This window comes from Perna viridis, chromosome 4, assembly GCF_037379345.1.
Source record: "Perna viridis isolate PV_CMFRI_1.1 ecotype Kerala chromosome 4, ASM3737934v1, whole genome shotgun sequence".
Classification (NCBI taxonomy): Eukaryota; Metazoa; Mollusca; class Bivalvia; order Mytilida; family Mytilidae; genus Perna; species Perna viridis.
The window spans coordinates 12493295-12517515 of NC_142448.1; the positions used below are offsets into that span (position 1 = coordinate 12493295).

General features: G+C 32.2%; 1 protein-coding gene across 4 annotated transcripts; it reads left to right on the plus strand.

Annotated features, from left to right (window-relative positions):
- On the plus strand, nt 1–23405 carry LOC148618895 (fidgetin-like protein 1). 4 transcript variants are annotated; one of them, XM_088578246.1, is made up of 19 exons: nt 1–64; nt 4817–4984; nt 6081–6166; nt 6368–6421; nt 7778–7860; nt 8274–8514; nt 9025–9143; nt 9745–9852; nt 10125–10219; nt 11378–11437; nt 13344–13485; nt 16550–16650; nt 18309–18388; nt 19530–19600; nt 19967–20128; nt 20379–20434; nt 20750–20913; nt 22035–22135; nt 23213–23405. In XM_088578246.1, exons 2-19 carry the CDS (start codon nt 4836–4838, stop codon nt 23339–23341), a joined length of 2001 nt encoding a protein of 666 aa, XP_088434372.1. In that variant the 5' UTR covers nt 1–64; nt 4817–4835; the 3' UTR covers nt 23342–23405. The 4 variants fall into 4 exon arrangements, with proteins under 4 accessions (XP_088434372.1, XP_088434371.1, XP_088434374.1 ...); XM_088578245.1 differs by having other exon boundaries at nt 1–58; nt 4822–4984; XM_088578248.1 differs by having other exon boundaries at nt 1–36.
- The last annotated feature ends 816 nt before the right edge of the window (nt 23406–24221 follow it).

The window sequence follows — 24221 nt, forward strand, 5'->3', positions numbered from 1 at the left end:
GAATTTCACTATGAATTGTGGCGGGTAATTTGACAGGTATCTATGAACTCCCCTGCAGGTACAGGTATAATTGCTATTCTCCTCTTCGTCTACCCTGGACTTGAATATTTTATGAGCAAGTCGGCGGGTGTTTCTAGAAAACCAGAGGATGCTTACCCTACTGGTGCACCTGGTCCATGCTCCACGTTTTTAGTTGAGTTCCGAGTTGTTCATTTATTTTTGTTGGTTTTATACAATGGAGACTGGAGTAGTAGAAATATAATATAATATGAGGAAGGTGAAACCTTAAATCCTCCCGAAGAAACATAGTAATTCAAAAATTAAGTTCTTTCATAATTTTTGTTAGCCTGGTTATTATTAACTTTCAAATTGGTAAAATGTATCGTGATATACGGTTTTTATTCTTATGCATTCTCCTATTGTCATGGTCTGATATATGTATTGGCCGAAATGTCCAGCGTTGGTAATGAAATGTGGGTTGTCATGGTCCAAAATGTCTTTGGATCGAATTTCCCGGTATTGAATACATGATTTTCATAAACATTCAGGTGTCATGTTTTGACCATCCCTATCTTAGAAAAAGCTCAGAATGGATTTATATTTAATCATCAAAGTTAGTTTATGTTTCTTAGACTGGTGTGGTCCTCAATTGCATTTACCAAGTATATGAAAATGAAGTTGCCATTTAACAGTTTTCAACTCCCAATTTTACATGCACAAACCGGATATTGATGCTTTTTCTGCCCATAAGTATGCAGGACCCTTTTGATAATACAGCCATTTAGGCTATAAAGTCCCTGTTTGTATGTATTATTTTGGTTATTTTTTTATGTATTTTGTTATGTGTGTCTGTACTGATTTTCCCTGTCTGGTGTTTGTCACTGGTTTACATTCTTATGATTTCTGCAAGAATCTTGGTTCCCTTGATTACTCTTCGACATTTTTTGTATCCCTTTACATACCTAGTAGCTCGGCATTGACTAAACTTTTCAGTACTTCAGCTAAGGCTCAGGGAGTATTAAGTCAACTTGGATAATGCATTTTAACATGAATTTGCTAATTTTTTGAAAATTTAATCTTATAGTGGTTTAACCTATTTCCGGTGCAATTACAATTTTTTTAAAATTTTTTTATAACGAAGAAAGTTCTTGTGTGTGTGGATCATATGTCATCAAAGGCTGGTCAAGCAGTATTAACTAACATATTCAAATTAGCTCTACATTCCTTATAAGTCATAAATAGAGTATTCAAGGGAACCAAAATTCTAGTGGAAATCAAAAGAATGTTATCCAGGGACATAGGGTAGACATTGAAAACAGACACAGACAACAAAGAATATTAAATAAGGCCAAAAAAAAAATTGACCTTACGAGCTTGGAGCAGGTGCACTTGTAGGATAAGCATTCTCTGCGTTTCTAGAAACAACTGCTGAGTTGAACAAATCAGATTTCATGGTACAAATGGATACACCATAACATTCATTATGACGACCACAAAACTTCTGTTCCAGAAGCTTAAGTGTAAGAAGTTTAGCACAATACAAAAAGTCTGTGTAGTTATAGTAAGCTCTGGCATAACGCATGAGTTGTGATGTAAAACTCCATATGAAGGTGCTGAAGGGATGTTGCTACAACACAAGAAAGCAGACAATCATAAATGAAAAGTCATTTTGTTTGTCATGTACTTGGGTCAGTATTTTTCCTTTACCATTGATCTCGTAGTATAGGTCAAGATATGAGGCTGACTTCACAGTGTCTATAGTATCCATTATCTCAATCCTTGGAAGCTATTTCTATCACTTGGCATCTGCAGTCATCGTCTTTGTTAACAATTTTTCAAAACTCTTCTTCTCTGACACTACTTGACCAATTGGAACCAAACTTGGTATGAATGTTCCTTGGGGTATCCTGCATAGAACTGATGTGCGAATTTTTTTATCTTCGGAAAAACATGGCCGCTGCTACAAAAATTGAACAGAGGGGTCAGACAGTAGTCTTTTGCATATATCTCCTAAACTGTTAGGTTAGGCCAGATTCTGACTAGGTTAAAGTGTTCAGCATGCTAAGATCTATCTGTGGTCAAAGTTTGTTTTAATTCATTTAGCCATGTTTGAATTATTGCCCTTTTTTTGCTATTTTTTTTTTTTTTTTGTTAATTCTTTCAAAAATCTTCTATGACACTACTTGACCAATTGGAATCAAACTTGGAATGAATGTTCCTTGGGGTATCCTGTATAGAATTGATATAGGAATTTTGATCCGTCGAAAAAACATGGCTAAAAAACAACATAAGGGTCAGACAGTAGTTTTTCTCATATATCTTCAAAACCATTAGGTTTAGGCAAATTCTTTCAATTGCTGAATTAATCCTTATAAGGCCAACAAAAGTCTTCGGGGATTTAAAGTTGTCTGACAGTCAGACGACTCCTTGTAAGAGTTATTGCCCTTGAAAGTTTTTTCAGTTTTCTGCCAGTATCTTGAAAACTACATGTATGATAGATAGAAAAAACTTTCAATTGCAGAAATGACCCTTATGATAAGTCCTACCAAAGTTTTCTTGAGTCAAAATTGTTGGACAACTTTTTGTTTAATTTATTTAAATTTATTGTTGGATAACTTTTTGTTAATTTAATTTAAATTTATTAAAATCATTGGTTTTAATGTTATTGTAATCTGTAATAATCTTGAATTGAGGGTTTAAAATTTTTCAGGATCCACATTGAATTATAACCATTACGGGAGTAACAAGTCTCATAGTAGGACTGTAGACCCCCTTTGACAGCTGTGAGTATAGAAGTTATAAGTTTTGAAGGAGGTTTGATGGTACATTTTGCGGATTCAGCTACATTATATGTAGCGTTGTTTGTATGGATTCTTATGAAGTTGAGCAATTCAGTACATAGATGATACATGTAGATCACAATCGTCATCTTTTGTAGAGACCAAAAGAGAATAGCACAGACTTATAGTTTTTGTCTATCTATACTTTAGAGAGTGTGGTAGAAGTTGAGATCTTATTACTACTATTTTCTACATCTACATGTACCTCTGATAATAAACATTGGATGTAATATGTTTTGCAGACAAGAACAATTTTGTTTTGGGCTTTGTCTGCTGAAACAACAGCATACTTGTCATGTAAAGTAGACAATGGTTTTGCTACATCAGGGTCCTTGAAAACTGATGTAGCATTGGCACTCATTGACGTAATTAAAACATTCATATGTTTCAAAATTAAAGACCTCACAGCCTTTACCTGACAGTGAATCAATCTCATGAATCTATAACATTTGTATGAACCAATTATCTGTTACTTTACATACATTATGTACATTACTCCTACAACGTAAGAGGTTGGAATTCTGTTCCTCCATACCCCAACCTCTTACTTCCGAGCACCATATTGCATAATGCTTGTTCCGCCGTTCCTTCAAATCAGCAGAATTATAGTAAATTATTTTCCATTTAAAACGTTTTATACAGTTTCTTTACCATTACACGGGAGAAGGTGGCTAAACTAAAGAAAAACAATGACCTACCTGATGAGAAAATCCAACAATCCTGGAAATCATTTGTAAAAGCAGTTAAAATGAACTACATATTTGGTTTTTAGCTTTTTGAGTGTGTAATTCTGGTTGATAAAATTTGCGAAACGAATATCAAATTAACCAACGGATTGCCTTTACCAACTTTAAGTTCGTTTTGTCAAAAATATATGGTATTCCGTAAAATTAGTGACCTAATTCAAAATTGTTGGTCATTTTGACAAATGTTTTCTAGGTATTTAACACATATTTAGGATTTTTATCGTTCAATTTCCGGTAGGTTAAACTTCTTTTATGTAAATAAAAGACTTAAAAGTATTTTAAAATACATGTTTATCTAAATAACATTTGCGGTGGCTTTCAACATGTCAGATGCTAGAGGTTAGGATGGCACCAAGTCAGAAAATAGCTTGCCAGGCAACCTCTAGCATTGCTGGAGTATATGTACATATGCATGTAAGTTAACAAATCATGATAATGGATAAGATTGGTCATCAGTTTTCCTCTTTTCAAAACATCTTAACATTTCATAATTAAGGTATACATGTACCTGTTAACATTCAGAAAATTAATTTTGGAGATTCTCCCCATTTGATGCTGTTGCATTTGGAAAATTTTTAAGTGAAAAAATGAAATTATTTGGAATTTTTTACCGAAAATAGGATAATTTAAACCAATAAACTGCCACAAATCTTACATTTTCATGTAAGGATTCTAAATTTTTCATTGATCTGTCTCCCCCCTTTTGTTTGAGGGATAACAGGAGGTGTAGCAAGGCAATACTTCATTGGTGCCTTCCATTAATTTGTGTAGAACCATGGAAGATATTGTAAAATCTGGTGCAGCTACATATAATTTGTCTTTTTTATATATGAAAAATCTTTGTGAATAATCTCTTGAAGAGTTAGTCCTGAGTATTTACATGTATCTATTCATTTGTACATTCGAAGATTGAAAAATAAGGACTTGATATTTCTGAATGGTTTCCAGTCAATTAAAATTCTTTTGATCAGTTGAATTAAAGTTATGTGAGAATTTACCCTTAAGCAACTTGTTAGTAAATTGGCTAACAATCTGAATTGAATGAATTGGTTCAAAAACTGCACATTGTACATGTACTCCTCATGAGTAAACTGGATATAACTTCATTTGACAGTTACATATACTGGATGTTCTTGTTAATAGTAGAAATAAACGATGTATTCATGTAATTAGTATACAGAACATTACCAAATTCAATGTACATGTATTGTTAAATTTTATATGTTAAAGTACAGAACACGAACAGACAATGGATAGTAAAGAGAGAGAAAATCTATTTCTACATCAGTTCCAGACTATTTTGTTTTCTAGTAAACTAGAAAATGGAACTGCTGCAGAAAAAGCTGACTTACTCAGAAGAGCTTTGATGGAAATGAAACTTGCCAGTAGAAATAAAATGTAGGTATATATACTTCTAATTATGAATGTAATATCTTCAGGATCTACATTTTTTTGGCCATTCCATCAATACAACATTTTGGATTTCTGTCTACAAATGTACATTTGTACTTGTACAAAGTTTAGTTTCTGACAACTTTTCTTGTTTTGAATTTTTTTGGATTTTTTTATTACCTTTATTAAATTTTTCAAAACATACAAATGTACATGAAAATGTATATAAAAAATTAAGCAAGCATCTTTATAAAATATGGTACAGTTTGCACTTCATTTGCTGAGTTGAGAAAATGTGTTTTAAATAATGTATTTTTTACCCCATCTTTGATGGGGATTTCATGTACTTTTGACCCCTTGTCTGCCTTATATTTATCAACCTTTTTTTGAAGAAGTTTTCATCCACTTGATATTTGGACACAAATTTTATATTGGTGTGCTGTATAATAGTCTAGGATTTTAATTTGTGTGCTGTATGGTTGACATAGTTTAGGAATTTTGTATCTGTATTTGGTAACAGAGTCTAGGAGTTTTGTATCTGTATTTGGTAACAGAGTCTAGGAATTTTGTATCTGTATTTGGTAACAGAGTCTAGGAGTTTTGTATCTGTATTTGGTAACAGAGTCTAGGAGTTTTGTATCTGTATTTGGTAACAGAGTCTAGGAGTTTTGTATCTGTATTTGGTAACAGAGTCTAGGAGTTTTGTATCTGTATTTGGTAACAGAGTCTAGGAGTTTTGTATCTGTATTTGGTAACAGAGTCTAGGAGTTTTGTATCTGTATTTGGTAACAGAGTCTAGGAGTTTTGTATCTGTATTTGGTAACAGAGTCTAGGAGTTTTGTATCTGTATTTGGTAACAGAGTCTAGGAGTTTTGTATTGGTGTGCCATATCATTATCTAGGATTTGATTTCACTCTTGGGCAACAAGAATTCCTGTTTGACAATATACTAAGGTTAGTATGCTTGGTATATCCAGTGGGCAATTGAACTCAGCTGATTTGTTGAGTTGGGGAGGGGTTGGATGGGGCAAATGAGTTGTGTTTAAAAAAATCGGATTTTTCATTTACATGTACATTGTACATGTACTTGTGTAATTTTTTAGAGTTACAGATGAGAGTTGTGGTCTACTGATGAAGAAATATGAAGATTCTTATACAGCAGTTGTTGACTCAATGGATGAGCAAAATGGTAATTCTTTCATATAAAAGTGACAATTTTGTCCATTTTAGTTGTTTTCTATATGTTTAAGAGATCCAACTGCAGGTACAATTATATATCTTCCTCTATTAAAGAAAAAAAATTAAATTGATTTTTCCGAAGAAATGAAAACTGTGTATACTTTCCACATTTACATTTACATTACCAATAATTTCAATCTTTTGAACCTAGGTCTAAATAATTATGCTGAAGGAGCCCTGGCTATTTGTAGTCGATACAAGAATGGTAAGGTTATTCTAGATAGCTTGAATATTTGAGGAAATCTAATGCTGATATTTTTATTTGATCTCTTGAATTAGTTGATTAAAGTAAAGATTTGGAATTTGATTACAACCGATATTGCAAGGCTGATGTCAGATGTTTATATCCACTATAAAAGTGGTGGGTTTTTTTTTTTGGCAAAACTTTTCAATTGTTAATATTCAAGTTAATATTAACTGGTCAAATATCTAATACATGTAGGTATTTGACTAAATTTGTTCTTTTAGAAAGATACATATAAAAAAAATAATTAAACTTGACTGGACCACATTAAATGTTTACCAGAATTTATTTTTTAATCAAGATGAGCTCACTTGCAGAGTGAGAAATTCTTAAAATTTGGCAGCTCAATGCATGCATTATCATGTTATGTAGAACACTTAAAAAGAAATATAGCATGCACTGAACTGTCATAATTGTATATTTTAGCTGAGTCTCAACATTAATCACTAGTCCAAAGCTGACTCATGCAGCATCTGCAACCATTTAAAAAAAGTTAACATTTATTTGGTATTTTGTCTTCTGCTTTACAAGATTAATTAAGTGCACTGTATGTATGTCAACTGGAAATTTAAAATTTCTGGTTTTGTTTTTTGTTACAGTTATTTAACTAAAAACTGAGTTTCTCATGGATAACAGTACTGCATTCCTTATTTAGTCCAAATTCTCAAGATCTCCAGCATAATTGAACAAATACATTTAAAGATGCATGTAATAAGATTTATTTAAAGGTTGTGAATTGTGTGAAAGTTCTTTCTTTTTATTGTAAAGTAATGTATACTACTATGTCAAGTCTTTGATGTACATTGAAGTACTTTTGTATTTCCCTAATTTTATTATAGAAATTATGCTTTGTTGATTAATGTAAGGTAATTCCATTCAGGAAATTATTTTTTTGGTAAAATTTGATTATTGATAATAAGACTGTAATCTACCATAATGCCACCCATATACAGATAATTGGAAACTAATAATATGTGGTCAGGTTCATAAGTTATTGGTATGAGATTTCTTGACGAAGGACTAAGATCATGAATGGGTTTAATGTAACATGTGTCAAATTTTTTCTAATCTTATCATGAAGGTGTTGGGTTAAGATGCACTTGAATATAAAAGAAATACCACTTCAGACAATTTGTTTGGGCTTATTCTAGTATTACAGGTTAGGAGATGTACAGTAGGACCAGTTTAAGTGTCACCATTAAGTACTGGTTCCCTGGAAGCATCATATGTACATGTATGTGCATTTCTCTGACAGTTGAATCTCAAAAGCTTGACATTCAATACACAAGTTACTTATAACATGAACTTTTATTTCAGACAGTAGTAACTGGAAATCCAGTCTGTCTTTAGAAAAAGTAAGACAGATGCCATGTTATAAAGACATCATAGCAAAGAACAAGGTAATATTTTCCAACTATTTGGAGGATAATGCTTGTAAGTTTAACCCAAGGGGAGATTGTCCATATCAATAGTGAATATGCTTAACATCTTTAGTTTTTGGAAGCAATTATGAAAAGGTGGATTTTTTTGTATGTACTACACAATATGGGCTTAAAAGTAAAATTAGTAAGAAGTGCTAAACAAAATTGTTATTTATGGGTTTTGTCATGTTCACATCTTGTATTATAGCAGAATTCCTCCTAAGCCCCTCAATGTATTTTAAACAATATTGAGAGAGTAGGCATGGTATATAGATGTTTGTGAAGGAAGTATTATTGCTGGTTGACTGCAAGGGAGATAAACCCACTAAGATAAAAGTAAGGGGTATCATTTCAGTTGTGGCTAACCTTAATATTTCTCCTTTCATTTATAGAAAACTTCAGATAGGCTTGTTCCTCTACCTATGGCTAACAAAACACTATTTAGTTCATCAAATAAGACCCAAGTTATAGGACAACCAAAGGCATCAAGGAACATTCCAACATTAGTCCAACCAGTGGCTAGTGTCAGTGGAATAGAGAGAGTGACAACTATTGGAAAAACTGGCTGGAATTTTCAGAGTAGAAAACCCTTGTTCACTGGTGCACAGCAAATTCTTCCAGCTACTGGAGCAGGTCAGAGTTATTATAATTATAGGAGCACATTCTTGTCTTTTTTTACTGTTTTACTTTTTGAAATTCAAAGCAACTTAATATTTTTATATGCCTATCTGTTCAATTTAAATACTTTTACCACTGAAAAAAGGGGGATGGCATATCTAGCACACCGGTAGAGCTGTTTAATTAGTCTTTGATAAATTTGTTATCCTTTTCCTTAAAAGAGTGATGTATAGTTCCTTGTTCAACAAGTGCCTTAAGGAAGTAGACCTAGGGTAAGGTACATAACTCTTGAAATCAGTGATATGTTTGTATCATAGTCAATTTCACCAAAGCTTTTCAAGCTTTCATTTGAAACAGAATCATAATGAAATCAATCCAAGTTACTTTGATGCTTACATGAGAGTGATATAAAGAGCCTTAATACAAATAATCTAATGATTTGTAAGACTTGTGTCCCTTACCTTAGGTCTACCTCCTTAACTGACATTTGGTAAAAATATACATGTATATTGCATGTTTATATAGGTTCAAATATGGATGGAGAAAACACAAGAACAGGTTTTGGTGGAGATATGAGTAGGTCCAGTTATAGTGGTGATCCCAACAGACCAGGCTACAGTGGAAATTATCAAAGGAGAAATGAGGTTGTTAAACAAGTGATTTTTTTTCTGAAGTATCTTTCACTTCTGCCTACCAATAAAGTAGCTACTGCCTGTCCTTCTGTTTGTTTCTCTATTACTCTGTAATATCTTTACAACACCCTACAATTTACATCCTTACCTTTAAGACATACCTGTTCACCCTCGCACATTAGGTGGACTCTTATAAAATCAATGAAAAAATTTAGAATCTTCCACATTAAAAGGTAAGTTTGTGGGAGGTATTTTGGTTCAGATTACTATATTTATGTGAAAAGTACTAAATAATTTCATTTTTACTTCAAAAATTTGATTCTCCATAAAAATTTCCCTCATGAAACGGTGTCAATGAGAACTGTGATGTTAGGCTTATTGAATTTGAGGATTGATAGTTAAATTCAAACAGTAAAAACGTGATACTCAGTTTGTATTTAAACCTAGATTTAAAAAATGAATATACACTGATTCCACTGAGATCAGAACAAGGAAGTCAAATTATTTAGTGTTCAAATGGAAGTGACTTATGTATTATTTAATTTTAGGATTTTTAATTGTACAAATGAACATGGAGTTAATAAGTTTGATAAAGTTATTTGCTCTAATATAGAATTATAGTGCTGGTGGTGTGAAGCGTCCCCTGAGCGGTGCAGACCAAGAAGAAGAAGAAGAAACTAATAGAAGATTTGATGCTTTCAAAACTGCTAAAGAGCAATTGGTAGGTAAATTGTGATCATAAATTGTCACTAATTCAATTTTTTGCCTTCTTGTACCTTGTGCATTTAAATCCTCAGTAGTTAACACATTTTAAAAGGTAATACACAGATCACCTAGCTTTCTATCCATATATATTGCAATATTTTCTTGATAATGGTCATAGATTTAAACCGTATTTTTTAGAATTCTTGGCTTTTATAGAAACCCAGACATACACATGTTATAGAAGAAGAAAACTTTTTTGGCTAGTTTGTTTACATACATTTGTTTTAGGCAATAGATAACCAGAAAAAATACAATAGAGGGAGAGGACAGCAAGTTGGATCTACCTCGTATGGCAATGCAAAGAAATCTTTGGGAAATACCAGGTGGGTAGGTTGTTGTGATAGTGTCTCTTAGCAACAAAGTTTGAATTTAGTCCCAAACCTAAGTAATTTCTCACAAGATAAAAAAAATATCTTTAAAAGTATTAATTTTTGTGTCAAATGAACATATTCCCGAATGTCAATTTTCGCAGTTTCAAAAAGTGATCAGTGTTATATGATGTTAAAAAATCCATTTTGCTGTTACTATTTTCATGGTTTTCTGTCCATTGCGAAGTTATGTTTACAGTGTCTTGTACTGACTTGTAGAAACTGTGAAAGAAAGAGGGTTTTTTTAAATAAAAAAATATATATAAGCATGTACTGTTTTATCAGGTTTATTAGCACATTAGAAGATAACTATCTCAGCGAGGGAAACCACCACTCGCCAGCTTGCCAAATACGAGTAGACGTGTATTTTTGGCGAGTTTTCATTAGCTTACCCTTTTCAATTTGGCGACTATCATTTGATTGGCAAGTTCCAAGGAAAGTTAACCAGCCAATAGGTTATTTAGTAAAACATCTCTTAACATCATACATTAAAAATATGTTTCCTACATTTTAAGAAGTTTTGCTTGAATATGTCAAGTGAATTTTGGCATGATATACACAATTTTATTGACTTGAAAAGCATTGTTTACGATCTGCCATTTTAATTTCCGGTAAACGGGATGTACCAAAACCTAGGCAACAGTCCCAATCTCATATTAGTATTCAAACAACATTATCTTGGTAATTTAAGATTTGTTACCTTGCAAATTAGTTGTTTATTGTAAAAATAAGAATGAACAAGAAGCAAATGATAAACATTTTCTTGTTTCATGATGATGAATCTGTTGAAATATAATTTTATTTTTAAAATATGAGTTCAGAAATGGAGTACTTATTTTGTTACTGTAAAGTACATGAAAAACTTCAATGGGAGGGAATATATGTTTGATAAATTTAAAAACAAATGAAAAGATAGTTACAGAAAGAAAAAGAAAGGAAAAAGATAGTCAAATCCAAGAGAAAACAGACAAAAAAAAACCCAAAAAAATTGGCTAGTTGAATTTCTATTTGGCTAGCAAGATCAATATTCCACTAGCCAGAATGGCAAGTTGGGAAAAAATAGTTTCCCACACTCTATCTGCCATTAATCTCAAAATTCCACAATTGTTTTAGGAGAGGTTTGAACAGCAAGTTTGTACCACCTGTAATCAACAGAGAGGCAGAAGAGGAGAGGTTTGTTGTATTAGGATGTTCAAGTGTTTTGATTAAGGGGTTGCTTTTGTGCCTTCAAGTAGCTGTCTTTATAATAATCAGAGCTATTGTAATTCAATACAGGTAAAAAATCCATGGAAATTTACACTTATTTCTTATTCAGAAACACAAGCAGACCACATAACCTGTCTTAATTTGTCAATCTGTTGTTGCATTTTTGTGATAAAATTTATATATACAATTTTGTGAAATTGCAAGAGTTACCTTTCTTGATTTGGTTTGATGTGGTTGGTTTAGTGTGAGACAAGTGTATAGTTTTCTCAAAAATACAGATCTGATTACAGAAGGACTACATGTATCATTAGGTAAAATATACATAGCATATGTAGCCCAAATAAGAATCATTTGTTAAATGGGTTTTTCTACACCATGAATCACCTCTAGACAGTGTCTAAATTTTATTATGGATTTGGACTTTTTTTATCAAGAAATTCAGAGAATTTTATCAGTTTTATTTTAGTATTTCAGAGAATTTGAACAAAAAAAGTTTTTCCTTGATCTCAATATTTGTATGAGCAGCTGACAGAGGGAACATTTTTATTTTGGGTCCTTTGTGACTGAAGTTCCAATATAGCAAATCCCTTCCACTGTGAGCCCACTTGGCCTTAACAGATATTTATGAGAACAATATTGCATCAAGATAATAAAATTTGTTGTATACCACTTAAATTCCATAAGGTAGATCATACCTAATAATTGTATTCATAGATTCTTCTCAAAGATGATCTTGATTAAACATACTGTAAAAATTTAATATGAAAAGTATAGGTCACTTAAGTTGACTTTTGAGATAATTGCACCTTAATATAGGTAGATTTTTGAAATTTTATATAGATTCTGTAGGTAATTTTGATTATTTTGCAAACTTAAAAACTGGTATAAAGAATTGCTTGAAATTTGTATAATTGATACTTGTCTAACATTTTTTATATATTTATCTAACATTCAAAGGAAATTTTGAAGTTATCTATTTTTTGTGATACTAAAAACTTAAATTGCCATTACATTTCTTAACATTTTCCTGCCAATTATCTCACCTTTAAACGAACCTTTTTAAAACTTATTGTATATAGTTTTATGTAAAAAAAAATTCATCTGATTTAAAGATATATTTTCCATATTTCTAACACCATTTGCACAAGAATGTGTAATTGATAGACTGGTACAAAACTATACTTTTCTTATGAAGGGTAAAAGGAAAAATGGCCCACTTTCTGGGACTTGAACTGAACACAGTTGTAAACTCATGATGTCAGTATACTTTTTAGGTGAAATTTCAGTGATTTTAATTAATAATTTTTGTGTGGAGCAAAGGTATATGGCATAAACAATAATACATTTTTCACATGTCACATCTCCTTGTTTTATTTCAAGATGCAATTTACTGCAGACTTTAAAGAGTTTTTAGTTGTGACGTTTTGATGGACTTAATTTTGGGTGAAAATTCAATTAAACATCATTTATTATATTAGTAGGACATATGAGGAATCAGCTAATTGTAATGATGTTTTTGTATCCATAGCAAACATGGTGGCCATGTATATTACATGTTTCATTATTTTTTGTTCCCCGCCACCTGGAGGAAGGTGACATACATATAGAAATACCAGTGCCAGCGATCTGGTCACATTTCTATACACATACCCTTGGAAACCACTTGATTGATATTTTTTAATTTTTTTTTTAGGATTGTTGGTCACTATTTGTAGATGATCATATTGTGCTGCCATTTTGATTTGCCTTTTTTTTTTTGAATTATGGGACATTTGCACTTTGTTTTTTGTGGTGGTAGGGGACATATGGCATTGAGTTACTTGTCTGACTTGTTAATGGGTTGCATTAATCTACTTTTCTTGTAATTATACAGTGTTACATTGACTGCAGTGAACAAAGCAGTGTTTGGAGGAGGAGGTAACTCAAGAGGCTGTACAGGTGGTAGTGGTGAGGAACCTGTGGATGAGAGATTAAAGGGGATAGAACCTAAGATGATAGAGCTTGTCATGAATGAGGTATATCAACTTCAATATTTCATTGATTGTATTTTAATATTAATTCAGATCATTATTTCTTCAATTATATTTTAATATTGAATTATATCAATTTTTTTTCATGTTGCCAATAATCAGGCCTTGATTTACAAAAAAAACATATTTGTTGCGTTGTATTTTACTTGATTGTTTTAGTACCAGGACCATTTGGAAGCAAAAATTGAAAGGAGAATTAATCATAGAGTGTTAAAAGATTAAATTGTAAATTTGGAGACTTGAATCAATCACAAATAAGAAAAAATAAAGACTTCTTATAATAATTGCTTTAAAAAGACAAAATAATTCCTTGAAGTTTACTAGAATTAAGATATTCTGTAAATCTTTTACTTTTTGATCACTGTATGGACATATTTCCGGCAAGGAAATGGTGTCCACACCCATGATACAACTTTACATTTAGTGAATACATTCATGATATCATAGTTTATCATATGTGAAAACATAAAGATTTTTTAGGTGTGGATTGATAAAGAAAAAATACTATTCTCAACAGTTTTTTTTAAAAGATTTTTTATTGGGTTCCATTATGATGTCATTACACAGAACATATTCTTTTTTCTTTATATTGATATATTTTACTATGTTCTTAACAGTTTTCGTGTTATTACAACAAAGTTGATATTTTTAAGTAAAATTCATAGCCTAATGCCCCTATACCTTTTAAAATCTAATACATATACGGTGAAATCATTTCATGGGGTCTCAGTTTAAATGGTTTTAATGAATCAAACAGGATTTAGTTCTAAACGAAATCTAGTGCAGCCATGGTACATTCTAAAGAAAGCAGATATTCACAAATCTACAAAGTCAAATATTACCAAGAAATTTCATACCCTCAAATTTTTTACTATATTGTGCCATAAATAAATGTTTATAATTGTATATGTATTTCCTCTTTCCAAGGCAAAAGATTCCAGATCAGTATATCTGAATTTTATGATTATTTTTTAATTTTTTTCTTAACAAATATCATTTGTTATTTTCTGAGATGAATGAACTCATTAAAGGATAACAGTTATATGGTGATAGGTATAACTGGGCTAACTCTGTACTCCAGCTACATCATTGCTAGGAGAAGCCATTTTGTTGATGAGGTGTGTAGTAGATATAACTGGACAAACTCCTGTACTCCAGCAACATCATTGCTAGGAGAAGCCATTTTGTTGATGAGGTGTGTAGTAGATATGACTGGGCAAACTCCTGTACTCCAGCTACATCATTGCTAGGAGAAGCCATTTTGTTGATGAGGTGTGTAGTAGATATGACTGGGCAAACTCCTGTACTCCAGCTACATCATTGCTAGGAGAAGCCATTTTGTTGATGAGATGTGTTGTAGATATAACTGGGCAAACTCCTGTACTCCAGCTACATCATTGCTAGGAGTAGCCATTTTGTTGATGAGGTGTGTAGTAGATATAACTGGGCAAACTCCTGTACTCCAGCTACATCATTGCTAGGAGTAGCCATTATGTTGGTGAAGTATGTAGTAGATATAACTGGGCAAACTCCTGTACTCCAGCTACATCATTGCTAGGAGTCGCCATTTTGTTGGTGAAGTGTGTAGTAGATATAACAGTGCAAACTCCTGTACTCCAGCTACATCATTGCTAGGAGAAGCCATTTTGTTGATGAGATGTGTAGTAGATATAACTGGACAAACTCCTGTACTCCAGCTACATCATTGCTAGGAGAAGCCATTTTGTTGATGAGATGTGTAGTAGATATAACTGGACAAACTCCTGTACTCCAGCTACATCATTGCTAGGAGTAGCCATTTTGTTGGTGAAGTGTGTAGTAGATATAACAGGGCAAACTCCTGTACTCCAGCTACATCATTGCTAGGAGTAGCTATTTTGTTGGTGAAGTGTGTAATAGATATAACTGGGCTATCTCCTGTACTCCAGCTACATCATTGCTAGGAGAAGCCATTTTGTTGATGAAGTGTGTAGTAGATATAACTAGGTTAACTCCTGTACTCCAGCTACTTCATTGCTAGGAGTAGCCATTTTGTTGGTGAAGTGTGTAATAGATATAACTGGGCTAACTCCTGTACTCCAGCTACATCATTGCTAGGAGTAGCTATTTTGTTGATGAAGTGTGCAGTGCAAATGTATTTCATTGCTATAATTTGTTCAGATGTCATTTTCAATATATCCTGCAATATTTTTAGTCCGGGAATTTGTCTGTGCAACTGACATCTTTCATGGGCGTTTCTTATTTTGCCTAAGGATTTGGCTTGTTGGCAATGTTTATTCCTATTAAGATAACATATTTTGGGCTGTATATCATTCTTTGATAACCCCTTATAATGGCCTAATCTGCGCTTTTGGCGTATTTGTCTGTGACCATCATATTTGTTGTTCTTCGTATACCAGAAACGGAACTATGTTAACGCAACGCGGAACAATAACTCTTGTTTTTACTGTAAATGTTGTAGTAATTTGAAATCCTGACGATCAGCGAGCCAGCAGTAATTTTTCATAGTCCAGGTATTTTCACACTTAACTTGTCCTAGTAATTTCATTGCATTATAATTGAATTGTAACATAACTCTATATACCTTAATCATATTTAAAGCTGATAATAAATGCTTTATTTACATTTTATAATAGTTTTCATATGGTTATTTTCGAGTAAAAGAATCACAGCCAGAAAACACCACAAAGTGGATTCAAGCTATTTCTTAAAATACGGAACAAACTCGGTACTAAAACAACTTTTTTTGAATTTCAGTTTTAATATTTCCAGGTATGCAGGATTGATACTAGGTTGGTTGTGTAACATTTATTTTTTTGGCCTTTCGGTATAGAATCACATATAATGGTGAAGTTTTTTTCAAATATGTATGACCAAAAAATCTCTAAGTCAAACTTCTTATGAACGACCATCTATCTTATGTGGCCAGTCTTTGATTGTGTTAGAGAGGGACTACTGTCCTCTCCTCTCCTTGCTGCTACATTGTATATAGTGATTTCTGGCTGAATAACTCTGGAAACAATTTAAACATAATATGTGTATGTTACAGATAATGGACCATGGACCACAGTTAGGATGGGATGATGTGGCTGGTTTGGAGTATGCCAAGAAAACTATCAAAGAAATAGTAGTGTGGCCAATGTTACGTCCGTAAGTAATCATACCAAGTAATAGTAGTGTGGCCAATGTTTCGTATGTAAGTAATCATACCAAGAAATAGTAGTGTGGCCAATGTTACGTCCGTAAGTAATCATACCAAGAAATAGTAGTGTGGCCAATGTTACGTCCGTAAGTAATCATACCAAGAAATAGTAGTGTAGCCAATGTTATGTCCGTAAGTAATCATACCAAGAAACAGTAGTGTGGCCAATGTTACATCCGTAAGTAATTATACTCATTAAAGTGGGTGTTGTATTGCAATCACTTTGTCAGTCAGTCAGTCTATCTGTTACACATTTGTTTGAGGGAATGCTCAGATATTTGGTACAGTCAGACTTCGGTAGCTCAAACTTCATGTGACCATTGAAATGTGTTCGAGTTATCGGGAGTTCGAGAAATTGAAGTTTTTGGATTTCATAATTTTTTTCATTGCTTGTCCCAGTTCAACTTAATCTATAGAAATTGTGGACATTAAAATTGCTGTGTTTACTTTTAGAGTTCGAGTTCCTTGGTCGATAATTTGTATTCATCTAATTTTCTTTGATGCTTTTGTCATTCCAACTTCAGAACATTCTTGAACTTCAGTCAGTAGTTTTTTACCCTAAAACTACCTAATTAGTGATCACTTAAATATTACCTGAAACTATGCAAAATGACACTTTGAGTAACAATAGCGTTTCAGTTATAACACCTTTTATTGCCCAAGTTGACAAAATGGCTGTTGAGTAAGTGAGTGTTATTTTCTAAGATTTATTACCGAATGGACGGATTAGCCAGTTCAAGTGTTTGAGGAATTGAAGTTCGAGAAATCCAAGGCTGTTTATATTGATTACCTAGGAGAAAAGTTTGGTACTTTGAGAAATCCCGGGTGTTTGAGCCATTCGAGTTCGAGTGAGTGAAGTTCAACTGTATACTGTAAACCAACTAATATTCGTGTTAGTAAACTTTCGTGAATTTTAGTAAATGGACTGATTCGCAGATACTAATTTTCGCGATATTGATATCACTGAAAATTGATATTCGCACATCTATGACTATCTTGTCAAATAAAATACAAATAAAAATGAGTTATCTTTCTTTGTCTTGTCATGTCTTCCTATGGATATCCCTCCTACATGATGGGGAACCGCCATTTATTGTATAGTTAACGTTATTGACTTTGTCTTTTCAACTGCCTATCAATATTTATGGGTGAATGATTTTAATGCTACAAACCATTTTATATACCTATCTTACGTTTTTTTCTGGTATTAAGACAACAATTAAAATCAAAGAAAGATAACTGTATTTGATCAACCGGAAGTTGAAAATTCAATGGAAAAAAAATGTACAAAAGACACCCAACCTGATCAAACCAATTTCCCCGACTTGTTCGCTGTTATGAACTTTCGTGATGTTCAAAGCCTCGTGAAAACTGCGAAAGTTTATATCGCATGAAAATTTCTTGGTTTACAGTATTGCATTTGCATGGTAACTTGTACCATGTAAGTTCATTTTTTTCAAATATTGCTAATGTCATTTACAGGTGGTGGCCTTTTTTATTACTAAAATAGGAACTTCCAAAATAGGAAGCCTCTTGTTTGAAAATATTGCAGCTGTATTTCAAGTCTATCTATTATCCAATTTGTGAATGTTTATTTTTATTGTAGGGATATATTTACTGGACTAAGAGGCCCACCAAAGGGTTTACTGCTGTTTGGTCCACCTGGTACTGGGAAGACACTGATAGGTAATCAACACAGACAAATATACAATCTTACTGAACTATGATTATCTCATGTACTAATTAAAAAAAATACTATGGAAATATTATTCTTCTTGGGGTACGAATTTTTCATGGTTTTCATGGATGGGGCAATCCATGAATTTAAGAATCTAACAAATATCAACTGCAGAGCATCGCTTTTGAGGTGATGACCTTTGACACTGTTTTCTTGTTTTTACAACATACATACTTCTGAAGGGTGTTTACCAACTTGTTCAAGCTAAATTGACCAACAAATTGATTATGCATACCCAAATACCTCAAAGATTGAGGATTGTATCCCTAAAAATCTTATTTGTGTCGGAATTTCCACTTTTATTTATGTACATTAGCAGCAAATTGACATTTGTGACGGATAACCAACTTCCTGTGTGAGAAAGATATATATTTTATGCCAATTAAAATAAATTGCACTAAAATTTCATCTCATTTTTAAATGGGGTCTGGCCTCTGTTTAAATATCTCAGATAACCATTTTGTATCATCAAAAGCCTGATGAGTAAAGTCTCTGCTACTTGGTTACTGTTTTAAAGATTGGGTAGCTAGTCAGTTTTTCTTTGTTAGTGGCATGATTAAAATCAGTGGTAATCATAAATAGTAAAGCAATCATTGTTGATTATTACAAATATTACAATTGCATGTAACTAAAATCATATGCTTTAATTCAAGTTTGTTGTAAACTGTCTATATATTAAGTTTTTAAGCAATGATCACAAAATAATACATTGAAAATGAATGTCTCATTTTGTAGGGGCAGACTAGGATTCAGCCAATCCCAAAAAGCAGAAAGCATAATTTTTTATTATTTAAAAACAGGAAATGCAGGAATTCAAGATTCCATGAACAAACACTTTTTAATGAAATCGCGAAAATTTTTATCTACGAATAAAAGTGCCTCCACGGTATCTAGTTTTCATCCGTAAATATCATAGAACCAGGTGTTCAGTATTTATTCTTGAATTAGACAAAATGGGTTTAATCTATACAGTAGAGAATTTGTATGAAACTTTACCAATTAACCATTTGTTTTAAGTCAAATATACAAATACTCTGCAGAAACATGACACCAAGAGTAATTTTTATGTCCTTTTTATCCTTTTTAAAGGGAAATGTATAGCTAGTCAGTCTAAGTCTACATTCTTCAGTATCAGTGCGTCATCCCTGACATCTAAATGGGTAAGTTGTCATGTCTTCATTGGAATTTGTTGATACATGTACTGAATTCCAATTTCCATTTTCATGTTGTCTTTGAATTTAGAAAACATATTGTTTCTCTTGTATCTTTTGTCGTTAATTATATGAACTCTATGTATTAAACCCACAAAAATTTTGAAAGTGTCAGATTTGCCATGAATTGTTTACAAGTTTTACATTTTAAGTTATGGAACTTTTGGTTTGCTTTTTTTATAAACCAAAAGTCCATGAATAGAAGTTATTGCAGTTCACATATTGATTCATTTTAGAACATTGTAATTTGGATTTCTCTCTATAAAAACTTTCCATTGTATAAAATAATTTTTCATTTAAAACGTGATGTTATAGGTAGGAGAAGGAGAGAAGATGGTTAGAGCATTGTTTGCAGTGGCCAGGGTACATCAACCAGCTGTTGTCTTCATAGATGAGATAGATTCACTGTTATCCCAAAGGTCTGATGGAGAACATGAGGCTTCTAGGAGAATTAAAACAGAATTCCTTGTTCAGTTGGTATGTTCTCATCTTATATATGGAAATGTCATTGTTTGTAATTTTATAATCCACTTTTGTAAGCTATACCTTTAGTGTTTTTAATAATTGAAGAACAAAAAATAAGAAGAAAAGGTACAAATTTGTTGGGTCTGTATTCTTTAAAGTTTTTTTTTAATTTAATGCTGAAGTTTTACATGTAGATTATAAGAAACAGTTTACTAAAGATTAATGTTAGTCTTTTTTATGGAATCATACTTTTTTGTTATAGGATGGTGCTGCAACCCAGTCTGAGGATAGGATATTGGTGATTGGAGCCACTAACAGGTGATGTTTCCAGTTAGTTAGCCTATAGTTATCACTGAAAGATAAGGGTTATTTTTTCTTCTTATTGATGTCAATTAATGTGGTTTATCAGAGTGTTACAACTTCATGGACTTTTGAATGTCTAGATTTTATAAGGAAATAAATATTGAATTGGAAATTTGAATTCATGAACGAATAATTGAAAAAATCACAGAAATGATTACCCATGTATTTGTACATGTTAATATACATACATGTAGCTACTAAAATTTCATTTTTGTATTTTGATATGCCTGTTTTGATTCATCTGTAAATGATTTCAATTTATTCCTTCAGGCCACAGGAGATAGATGAAGCTGCCAGGAGAAGATTTGTAAAACGATTATACATCCCCCTACCAGAGAGTCCAGCAAGGAGACAGATTGTAGTTAACCTACTGTCTCAACAAACTTACCATATCTGTGATCAAGAACTAGATCTGATCTGTCAAAGAACAGATGGTTTGTAATGTTCTGTTCTGTTTAACTATGTTTCTATTCTCTTTTTACAAAGGTCAGTATTGCAAACATATCTACTGCAGAGGTGTTTACTTATACAGATTTTCCGTATTTTCTACTAATTTTGACTGCAAATTACGATCTGCGGATTGTTAATATTTCCTTACTACGTTTGTTAAAATTATAGGAAGTTCAGGATTTTACGGATTATTTCCATAGAAAACTGTATAATGCGAATTGTCATCAAGTAATATAAACAGATCTGGTAGTGAAATACTTCATTATGAAGTCAGCAGTTAATTCTTGAATGTTCCTTCCATAATAAATTTTGATATAAATTCTATAATTCTACTGTCAGCCTTTCTCCTGCCAAAATCTCACACAACACTTGTTTTGTGATGTTAATCAATATTACCACTAACAAGTTCTGGACACTTTGTGGCATTCTTCTGCACATGTGATTATATTTTAGTGAATCACTCATTGCAATTGGTCATCGTATAATATTTAAATGTTTTAATTTTTTCACCAAATGGGGAAGATTAGTTGAACTGTTTTTTTTTTTTTTTTTTTTCTGTGGGGGGGGAGGGGGGGTATTGTAAACTATTGTTCAGAATTCATTGCATTTTCGTATGATGAAATCTTAGTGAAAAACACAGTAAATTGATTGAAAATTTTACATCAAACAAAGGTTTTCTTAAAAGTTATAGTGTACAAAAAAAACCCAAAAACAGACTTTTTACCAAGCAGTTGATAATAAAAATTCAATATTATACCTGAAGATAGACCACTTAATGTTTCAGTTATTTTATGTGAGACCTTAACTATAATTTATAAATGCAGTACCTAATATTTGACTTCTAGTAAAACGTCACCTTATGGTTCATATTCAAACCCAGTCAATGATATGACTTAATATGAATCACCTTGTGGGTCCATCCTCCCATCGAGTTATTCAGTCCATCTGATTCTTATGAATTTTATCACAATTATCAGGCTTCTAATGGATAGAATGATTTCAAATTTGGGATGTGGTTTCATATAAATACATTTCTTTATAAGCGGGGGTATACCTAGCACAACAACATGAGCGACTTCGTGTTTGAGTTTGTATTTTTTTCCAGGTTATTCCGGAGCTGATATGGCCAACCTATGTAGAGAGGCGGCATTGGGACCAATCAGATCTATGGCTTTTGGAGAAATAGAATCCATATCTGCTGATCAGGTTGTCTATCTTTGTTTATGCTTCTGTTACATAGAAACACTAACAAAAATATCAGATGTGAACATTCATTTAAATAATTATGTAAAATTAGTAGTATAAAGCACACTACCTTATTATTTAACAAATATTATTAAATGTGAAATTCACTTCAAGTGCTACCAACTAGCATTACGTAAGTGGCTGGAGTTATCTCCCTTAAGCTTTGTATCAGTGTTCTCTGTAGTATATATATATATAATTAAATATGACAATAAATTGAACAAACTTAGATCAGAAACATCTGCCGTAGGAGCCTGAAATATAGATAAACAATTACATTCAGCATTGTTTAAGGAACAAAGAGAGATTATCATATGTTAGATATGCTAATATTGTAATGGGAGAGCCTGATTTGACTCGCAAATTTATACTCCACCACTACAGATCAAACTGTAGACCGCTCAGTGACTAACCAGCCACAAACCGATTCAGCTAAAGAATTAATCCCTCCCATTACAATATTCAGAAATAAGAAAGAACTATGGAATTGTAAATTCAAAATTACTACAACATTTTATTATTGCAAAAAGAAAGCAACAGACTTAAATTATAGTAATCAGAACTCTCATCATGGAATTTACTGGCTATTTCCATTTAAAGGTAAATTTTGCGATTCTAGCACATACTTTTAAGTTGTTTGCAACATGTCAAGCATGTGCCAATTGAGTACCACTTTCATGTTGGGATAATTTGGGTATTTTTTAGTACTTTGAAATGAATTATTTAATTTATGTATGTGTTCTCATATCTTACAATTATTTAGCAGATAAGAGCATTAAATTATGATGTTAGAAAAACATCTAAAAAAAAATTATAATCTTGCTCCATTGTGTGTGTACTTATAATGTAATTTATGTTCTTTGTCGTGTCTATCTATTTTCCCTGTCTGGTCTTTGTCCCTGGATTGTGTTCTTTTCAGTTCTGCTGGTATCTTGGTCCCCTTGATTACTCTTGAATACTATATTTCATACTTTTTAATCATCCACATTGGAGAAAACATTTTTAATATCTATGTTGACACTTAGCTTATGTTTTTAGGTGAGACCCATAACATACAATGATTTTGAGGATGCGTTACCTCAGGTACGAGCCAGTGTTTCCAGTAAAGATTTAGATCTATATATAGATTGGAACAATACTTACGGGTGTGCTGGATCTGTTAGATAAAACTTTTTATCATTTGTTGATTTTTTTGTTATATTTGTAAAAAAATAAATTACATTTGATATTCCTATATGGTTTGATTGATTTCTCTCTACAAAGAATGGAACAAACACACTAGTGTATTACCTAAATCCTAAATTAAGTATTAATATACATCAGTCTGGCACTCTAGGTCTCTATTGTTTACAAAGAATGGAACAAACACACTAGTGTATGACCTAAATCCTAAATTAAGTATTAATATACATCAGTCTGGCACTCTAGGTCTCTATTGTCTACAAAGAATGGAACAAACACACTAGTGTATTACCTAAATCCTAAATTAAGTATTAATATACATCAGTCTGGCACTCTAGGTCTCTATTGTCTACAAAGAATGGAACAAACACACTAGTGTATTACCTAAATCCTAAATTAAGTATTAATATACATCAGTCTGGCACTCTAGGGTCAGTAGGTAATTTTAACAAAGTTTTCATTTTTGTGTGATGTGTTATTAGAAGCTTTGGGAGGAGGGCAGGACATGATTCCAAAAATTATAGGTACACTGACTTGATATAAAATGATGTAAAGATGAGGTTAAGAAGATGGGAAATATCAGAGGCTTTATCAGGCATTTACACCAGGTCAAGCCCAGTTGGTTTATCAAAGCTATTGATAAGACAGTCCACTGTTATTGATAAGACAGTCCACTGTTATTGACTTTAAAAATAAGATTAAACTACATAACTTTTTATGCCTGAAAATCAACATTTAGTTTTGAAGTAGAAAAATCCTGCCACCTCTAAACAATATAATATTTGTGACATCACTACATAAAGTTGTATTTGACAGTAATTCACTTTCTAATCATACAGCAGTGTTGCAGTATGAATTTAAAAAA

Coding starts and splice junctions, on each gene's coding strand:
- LOC148618895 (XM_088578245.1), top strand. Junction 7,861..8,273: donor ACATCATAGCAAAGAACAAG/GTAATATTTTCC, acceptor TTTCATTTATAG/AAAACTTCAGATAGGCTTGT. Junction 13,486..16,549: donor TAGAGCTTGTCATGAATGAG/GTATATCAACTT, acceptor TGTATGTTACAG/ATAATGGACCATGGACCACA.